The sequence below is a fragment of the Lytechinus variegatus genome, chromosome 9, assembly GCF_018143015.1.
Source record: "Lytechinus variegatus isolate NC3 chromosome 9, Lvar_3.0, whole genome shotgun sequence".
Taxonomy (NCBI): Eukaryota; Metazoa; Echinodermata; class Echinoidea; order Temnopleuroida; family Toxopneustidae; genus Lytechinus; species Lytechinus variegatus.
The window spans coordinates 5809104-5818324 of record NC_054748.1 but is presented as its reverse complement, the minus strand read 5'-3'; the positions used below and the strand labels follow the sequence as shown (position 1 = coordinate 5818324).

The 9221-nt window shown below is 41.8% G+C and overlaps 2 protein-coding genes across 2 annotated transcripts; both read right to left on the bottom strand.

Moving 5' to 3' along the window:
- Nucleotides 1-3800: 3800 nt before the first annotated feature.
- LOC121421247 (uncharacterized protein K02A2.6-like) lies at nt 3801-6326 on the bottom strand. The gene has a single exon (XM_041615909.1). The coding sequence runs from the start codon at nt 6324-6326 to the stop codon at nt 3801-3803; it is 2526 nt and encodes an 841-aa protein (XP_041471843.1).
- Nucleotides 6327-6452: 126 nt separating this feature from the next.
- Nucleotides 6453-7829, bottom strand: LOC121421246. Its single transcript, XM_041615908.1, has one exon. The coding sequence runs from the start codon at nt 7827-7829 to the stop codon at nt 6453-6455; it is 1377 nt and encodes a 458-aa protein (XP_041471842.1).
- Nucleotides 7830-9221: the final 1392 nt, after the last annotated feature.

Here is a 9221-nt window from a genome sequence, read left to right as displayed (position 1 = left end):
TTTATGTATACATTTCATGAACTAGGTCCATAAAATTTTGAAGTTATGCTGTCATTTTAAAAACTTAACCTTCTGTCAACATTTGATGTTGCCGCCGTCGCCTGAAAAGCGACGCCTATTGACTCACTCTGTTATACAGGTGAGACAAAAAACGAAGCCGTAATTCAGTGCAACTGCAAGGGCTCTCATGGTATTAGTAGGCTTCAGGGGGATGAACATAATAGAATACAAGGATATTCATCTTTTTTTTATTTGGGGCTGGTTTTAAGGTTGATAATGGCGCAAGGCTGAGTTAGAAAAAATGAATTTGTACTACTGAATTTCAGTTTCCACGAGCAAGTTAAAATTATGATTTTTTTTTCTTTTACCGCTATTTATTCGAAGAACACAGTTCAAAACAGTATCAATTCTTTTTCTATTTTACATGAGACCTTATGCATGAAATATGAATTGGGCTAGGTCGGTGAAAATATTTGATGTGAAAACATGCTTAATTTCTTTCTAATCTACGGATCGTTGAATAACAAGCAATGTGGCGTGACCGAGTGGTCTAAAAGGCACTCGACTTATACCATGAAAGACGGTGGTTCTATTCTCGCCACGGCCTTTGAGCAAGGCATTGCTATTTCATCTTGCATAAAATAGAAAGATTAAATGAGAACAAAGTTTGAAATTTAATATTTATTTTATGAGTAATTCGGAGGGAGAGATTACAGTAGATCCCACCCGCGCATGCGCAGTCATCATTCAAAGCATCAAATATGACTCCTGATAAAACAGCAAGAAAGATTAAACTAAGATGAGAACAAGTTAGAACTAATTTCGCCTTAGAGTAATGGGAGGGAGCGGGGGGCCTGTAATCTCTCCCTCCGAATTACTCATAAAATAAATATTAAATTTCAAACTTTGTTCTCATTTAATCTTTCTATTTTATTTCGTAATTCTCCTGGAGAAATTACAGGAGATTTCAAAGCTCAGGAGGCATATTTGATACCAAAATTACACCAAGTCACAACCCTGGTGTGAACACAACATAACCTCTACAACCGAGTATGAGGCACTGCCTAACAAGGAGGCTGAGAAGTCACTTTTCTGATCCAAAGCGTATGATAGAGTTGTTAAAAGTTTTCTCATTAGTCCATCCAGCCTGTCTGAGATAATAGCAGCGATGGGAACTTCTGACCTCTCAGCTTCTGACACCGACGCAGCCCTCGTGGATTGCGCCTTATAGAAATCAGTGTCTACCCAGCTGCAGCTAGATTTACTAGTATCCAAAGGGGAATGGTTTGTTATAAATTAATTTATCCTCACATGAGGCTTCTGATAGCTGATAAAAAGGAACTTTTTATGATCCACTCAGACGTTCTGTTCTTCGAATATAATGTTTTAGATAATCAAGAACACACAGTCGCTTATCTAGAGGGTAAGCTTCCAATGTCATATCTTCATATGCCCTGGTCTGTCTTGTTCAGTAGTTGACCAAAGCAAAACGTAGCTCCACTACTAGTATCTTTAAGAGTCATATGCTCAATGTTTAACTGATGAAGCGACTGCACCCGCTGCACTGAGGTTAGTGCCAAGAGGGTGACAATTTTTAGGCTCAAGAGCTTGAGGCTAAGGGTTCTCTCAGGTGCTAGCTTAATTCCTTAAATGGTTCAACACTAATTTAACGTCCAAGATATGTTAGTGTACCTGGGTTTGGGTGGTCGAAGTTGAAAGGTTCCTTTCATAAAGTGGTGCACTAATGAATGAGTTCCCACTGTAAAAGGACCATCTAAAACTAAAAATTTAGACAAGGTACTTCTGTAGTGTTCAAGGTACTATAACCAGCTCCGTGTTCACATAAACTTGTAAGGAACTCCAATAATGTCTTGATGATTGAACATAACTCCAACCTTTGTCTAATTTTTTTTTTTCAATTTTCTTATGTAGATACAGCGCATAGGGACATGCTTATCTATATGCGCTTTACAAGAATTGAGCATTATTATTATTATTGATTTTTAGTAGAGTCTTTCCGTGAAGTCCTTATGATCTCCGTGGTCTTTTTATTCAGTCTCTTGAAAAATTTCCGGAGATCGTGCAACATACATCAACGTGATCTCAAAAGGGGTGAAATTTGAGAAGGGTAAAGTTAGTAACCCTCTCCTCCTCTTGAATTCTACAGGTTTCCCTATAATTTGGAGCAAGGGAAGCCGCGATTGTGAGGGCCAATATGGGACAACTAGTAAGCCCGTATATCTTTGTCATTCAGAATTTTCTGCAAGCAACTTGGCATGAGACAAAATACGTGGGAAGACATAAAAGTTCAACTTGGCCCAGTTTAGAAAAAAGAATGCATCAACCAAGAATGCACTAGGATCGGGTTGCCAAGAGACATACCTAGGCAATTGATTATTTAGTCGACATGCAGATAAGTCAATATCTGGTGAGCCAAAGTAAGGAGTATATTGGTTAAAAGCTTGTTTATCCAGTGTCCACTCTGTCCTGTCATTGAATTTACGAGACAGCTTGTCAGCTACTACATTTAGCTTGCCTGGAATATAAGAAATAGACAGCCAAATATTTTTCTCTAAATAAAACACCATTTACAGATTGCATTTGCAATTTAATTACAACTACATGATCTTATAATGATTAGATATTCTCCAAACAACAAATGTGGATCGAACACTGTTTTTCCTGTTTCTCACTTTTATTACCGACCGTCTCGTACGGTATCCTTAAAAACATCATAACAAAAGAACACTTACGATACTACAATCCTCCTCACCTTGGATTGAATGTTAAGCCTTTAAACATTGTAAATACAAATGTACAGTGTAACTGAGGAGCTGCTGAATGTCATAATGGACTCCTTAACTGCTATACTGCTCTTACCATGTTCAATGGCCTTTTTTTATAAACATCAAATCACTTTTGAAATAAACCAAGATTACTGATCAAAACATGCAACTTTTTTTTAACTTCTTTTGGTCCACTGAGCTGTGTTTTCTACCTTTACATCTCAATAACAATACATAATGCAAATTCAACTTTATGCAAATGCCTGTATGCGAACACTATCAATCAAGTTTCTCTCAAAACCTCAAAATAAAACATATCACCAAAAATTTGTAATTTTCATTTTCTTCATCATAAAATAAAACAACTGGGTTTTTCTTTCACTTCCATTTTCTTCATCATAAAATATAAAACACTCATAGTCCTCCCTTTTCCTCCTTTTTTTTTTGTACACAAAACTAAATGAAAAGAAAAATGGTCAAAATTATACTACACAGATATTTGTCACCCTGTCTACTTGCAAAACACAAATGTGTCATTTTGAATTTTGAAAAGTAACCCTTAAAATGTGGGCACTGTAAATATTAAAATGGTTAGCATATTATCAGTTTACAGGTTAAACAACAGAATATGAGTACTCCTTTAAAATGTGTTGTACAATATGAAGAGTGGGTTATCGTCATCACATGAGTGAACTAACATCCGGAGGGTACAATAACTTTGAATAATAAAACAAGGAAGCTTGTATGGTTGTTTTATACTCATCTTAACATCAACTCAGAGAGATGCATAACTCTTCAGACAATATACTGCCAATTATAACATTTGTACAAAAATGTGTGAAGGCAATTAACAAAACTCGTTATGTGTCTGCCATTCTTAGACACTTTCAAAAATTATCAAAAGAAACAAATGGAATATGCATTAAAATGCACTGTTGTCTTCTTATCAATTTTCTTGTTTTTTCGCATCATCAGGTAAGCGTTATGTTACTTTTGATTGGAATGTATACTTAGTCATGGTACAAAATCACGAAAACGTAACGGAGGACGGCGCTCACGACGCGGATTGCGCCGTGGTACAGCAGGCTGCAAATGTCCTGCTGGCATTGGGACATTGTGTGCATTTGGAGGAAAATGAGTCTCCATGTCATCATCATCATCATCATCATAGCGATTGGAAGGGATCGGACCGCTATACAACTTGAATCGCGAACAGTTGCGTGTGATGTAATGATTGGCACAACGAACGGTAATGCGAGATCCACGCTTTCTCACAACTTTGTATGGCTGCGGAAGATATGGCGACTGGTGCTTTGGGACCATTCCATCCCTACGAACAAGCACAGTATCGCCAACAGCGATTGGTGATGGTTGGGTTTTTCCGCGACTGTCTGCATAGCTTTTCATGCTCTGTTTCTTGTTTCTATCGCGATCGCGAACAGAAGCATCGAGGTCATTGTGATGTTGGTGAGATGGCACTTCTGGAAGACGCGTGCGTAGCGGTCGTCCAAAAAGAAGGGTCGCTGGGGGAACCCCTGTAGTAGAGTGTGGTGTCGCACGATAGTTGCGCAAGAACTTGTATATTTCTTGCTTCCAACACTTGCGTTCTGCGATGGCACAGCGATAGACTTTCTTGAGTGTTTTCATGAACCTTTCAACCTCACCGTTAGCTTGAGGCCAACGCGGTGTAACCTTCCTATGCCTGAATCCCAGGTAGTTGGCAAACTGATTGAATTCCGCACCATTGAATGGTGGGCCGTTATCGGTACGGACCACAGTAGGAACTCCAAAGCTTGAGAAGATTCGGTCAAGTTTCGGAATGACCTGACTTGCTGCAGTAGAGGAAACAATCTCTACTTCGACAAAACGCGAGTAATCATCAATGACTACCAACATGTGATCACCGCTAGGAAGGTCGGCAAAGTCTACGCTAACCTCTGTCCAAGGCTGTTGCGGAAGCTCCGTCATTCTAAGTGGTTCCTTGGCGTGCTCAACGGTATTCATCTGACAGGACAGACAATCACGAACTGTGTGTTCAGTCATACGATCAATGGAAGGGAACGACACCTTCTCACGCAAGAGAGCCTTTGTCTTAGTTATGCCCTGATGGCCCTCGTGTGCTATGTCGATGATACGCTGCCGAAGCGAACGCGGAATGACGATACGATGATCGCGTAAGAGCATGCTATTGCCATCCGATACAGTGAGTTGATCGCGTACTTCATGTAGGCTTCTATATTCGCTCTGCAATGATGCATCTGCAGCTGCTAGAAGATCATTCCAGCTATCCTCCTGGATAGCACGCATACAGTTTTGAAGAACATCATCAGTGCTTGTTGCAGATACTATATCCTCATGCGTGACTGTCTTTGGAATTGCGTTTGCTGCAATGAAGGAGACCTGCTGTTCTGCGATTTCTTCTTCTGCTGATGATCCTGCGCTCTCCGCGATACGTGGGTGGCGTGACATGTAGTCTGCTGGGTTCAATTTTCCAGGGTGGTATTGGACCTGGAAGTCGTACGCTTGTAGCCGCAGTAACCAGCGTTCTATGCGGATCGGCGGCTTTGAATGGGCGTTATTGAACATTGATAACAGTGGCTTGTGATCTGTGGTTACAACAAATGATCCACCATATAAATAGATATGAAAGTGTCTGACAGCCCATGTGATGGCCAATGCCTCCCTTTCGGTTTGCGAGTATCGCTGTTCTACAGGTGTCAATGACCGACTAGCTAACGCGATAGGGATGACTGACTGTGTGCGCGAGTCATGCTGGACCAAAATTGCCCCAAGACCAAGAGGGCCTGCATCGACAATAACCTCTGAGGGGTTTGCTGGGTTGAAATATCCCATAGTACAGTGTTGGGAGACTAGCTCCTTGATGCGACTGAATGCTGATGTTTGAGATGGTCCCCATGTCCATGGCACGTCAGCTTTTGTGAGTTGTCTGAGAGGAGCAGAGATGGACGCGAGGTCAGGAATGAAACGAGCACAGTATGTCACCATGCCTAAGAAACTGCGCATCTCTGAGATGTTTCGTGGCTCTGCGACAGCGTTGATTGCATCCACCTTACGCGGATCAGGACTGATGCTGTTGGCTGTGAAGACATGCCCGAAGTACACCACGCGACCTGTGCTAAAGACACACTTAGCAGGGTTTAGCATCAAGTTCACTGAGCGTAGACGTTGCATAACAGCATGAAGTCGTGCATCATGTTCTGCTTGGTCGCGACCGAAGACAAGAAGATCATCGCTGATGTTCAGCACACCTGGTAGGTCCTGAAAGGTTATCTGTATTGCATGCTGGAAAACCTTGGACGCGGAACAAAGACCAAAATTGAGCCGCTTGTAACGAAAGAGCCCAACATGTGTAGAAAAGACTGTGTACTGACACGACTCTTCATCGAGCTCTATCTGGTGATACCCAGAATTTAAGTCCAGCGTGCTGAATGTTGTTGCCACATTGAGAGATGCGATAAGATCATCAACTGTTGGAATGATGTGACGTTCACGCTTGATGGCGGTGTTGACATTTCGCATATCAACGCAGATGCGAATGGCCTCGCTATTCCGCTTGGGCACGACTGTGATAGGCGAGACCCATGGCGTAGGTGCTGTTCTCCACCTTTTCAATGATATCACATTCCAACAACCGGTCAAGCTCCTTTACCACTTTGTCATGTGAAATGGTATACGACGATGTGGAACAGCTACAGGAGTTAGAGATGTGTCTGCCTGTATGTGATAGCGATAGTTTTTCAGTTTGCCTATGCCGGTAAAACGATCTGGATAGACTGACCTAGGCGAAGCTGATGATGTGGCATATGTGAGTTTTACGAGATTGAGGGCAGTGGCTGTTGCTAAGTTCAGAAGCGTAGCACCATCATGAGAGGTAACGTAAACTGTAGTGTTAGCAGACGACGACTTGTAGCTTACTGTCGCTGTGAAGGTACCTTGAACATCAAGAGGGGTGTCACTGCCATAGCCGTACACAGGATCAGAATGTACAACTAAACGTGGCTGTGGCGTGATCCTAGCGAATGTCCGCTGAGACATCATCATGACTGATGCCCCTGTATCGATGAGAGCACTGATGGGGGTGCCATTTACATGTACAGTTACAGTTGGTTTAGGCACATCAGGTAGTGATTGTGCCTGGACATGAAACTGGTAGTGCTCATATTGACCTGTACTTGGAGGTTCTGGGCCTGAACTCTTGGTTTGAGGGTCAATGTCACAGGTGGTAGTGGTACTGGCTTGGACGTGTTTAGCACTAGCAGCTTTAGCTTTGTTTTTAGACATACAGTACTTGGCAAAATGATTTTGCTTACCACAGGCATGACATGTCTGGCCCTTGGCTGGACAAGGTTTGTGTCGGTGCGGGAACACACCTCCACAGTTGCGGCATGTAGAGTGCTCAGTCTTTGCTGTATGGTGTTGTTGCGACTGTCGCTGACGTTGCACTGGGTGTGTACGATTACGAGCCCCAACCGCTTGGACGGTCATAGCGGTAGCTTCAGCACCCTCGATCACTGCAGCATGACGATCTGCTTGTTCATAAGCCCGTGCTGTACTAAGGAGTTTGTCCAACGAGATTGTTTCTCGCAATGCATGTCGGCGTAGCTTTTGTGAATGGCATCCAAGAATAATTTGCGACTTAATTTCGCCATCCTTGTCAGCAAAATCACACGAAACAGCAAGTTTTTGCAATCGCTGACAATAGTGATCAACAGTCTCATCTTCATTTTGTCTACACTGCCTGAACACAAAACGCTCATATTCTATGTTCACTGATGGACAGAAATGCTTTTCGAGTGCTTTTTTGGCTGATTCATAGGACTCACCCGTATCAGGTAACGTGTCAAAAATGTCCGAAACCTCCGGTCCAGCATAGTGGAGCAAAAGCGCTCGTTGCTGCTTGGCATCGTTGATAGCAAATGCCGTAAACAAATTATTCAGTCTCTTGACGTATTTTGCCCATCTTTGTCCAACTGTTGCCGGCTCATCATGCACAGAAAATCGTTCAAATTGTGGGAGATTCATCCTCACTCTACTCGTCGCCAATATAATGATTAGATATTCTCAAAACAACAAATGTGGATCGAACACTGTTTTTCCTGTTTCTCCATTTTATTACCGACCGTCTCGTACGGTATCCTTAAAAACATCATAACAAAAGAACACTTACGATACTACAGATCTATGCGTAGTAGGATATGGTATTTTTCATAGATGTCCAAAAGGACTTTAGTCCGAAAAAGGCTGCCAGTAATTTAATATAATCAATCTCATTATTCTGAGCTTTGGCAAGCTCCTCGGCATGACATCGCCCATCTTTACTAGAATTTAGCTCTATACATGTAGTTTCCCATCCCGAACCGCTTGCATCGGAGTACAACTCTAGGTCCGGTTCTTTACTCTCAAAGACGAGTATACAATGTGCAGGTTTGCTATCCACCATTCAAGATCGTACCGAGCTGCCTGCGAGAGTTGCATGGGTCTATCAAAATGACCTTTGTTAATTTTCAGTGCTACAATTTTGTCCAATTCCAAAGCCCGATAGAAAAGAGGGCCATATTGGACAGCAGGGAATGATGGTACAATTTTCCCAATTGTTCTGGAGACTGCTCTAATACTAGGCAAGTTAGTTTGGAGGAGGCCTATAAGCAACACTTTTTAACTTCATTTACCTTGTCAGAAGGGAGTGTAATGGACATATTCACTGAATTAAGGACCAATCCAAGGAAAGTAATTTCCTGTAATGGTTTGAGTACCGACTTATCAGGGTGAATAATAAACCTAAACTCTGATAAAAGGCCAACCGTGGCATCAATTGCCTTCTGTACTTTGGCCTTATTGTTACCAATATTGATGGTGTTGTCATGATAACCCACTAAGATGTGGTTTGCTTGGTGCAGTGTGGCAAACACTGGTTTCAAAATTTTGGTAAAGAGCCGTGGTGCAGTACTCAAACCATTTGGCAAACATGTAAATTGAAAAAGCGTGTCTTGCCAAATAAATCTTAAGTACTTTCTATCTGAAGGGTGAACTGGGACCGAAAAATTAGGCATCCCGGAGGTCCACTGAGGCAAGAAAACAAATTTTCTGACATTGTGTTGCTGTATGTATGCTATTCATTTTAAAATGCTGACAGCCATACTTTTTCAGGTCAGAAAGATCCAGAATAGCTCTTAATTAGTCCAGTATTTTTCTTGGGCCGAATAAAAATGTTGGACACGAACTCTCCATTCTGATGGGAGCATTGTTCAATCACCTTTTCCTCAAGTAAGTGTATAATTTCTTGATTTTAATTACTTCAACTGTTCTGAAATGAAAACAGTGTGGGGTAGTGAACGGTATGGTTTGATAGATAAATTTTCAAACTCTAATTTAGACCCTTCAACAGCTGATAAGATGACGTGATCAGAAGTAATA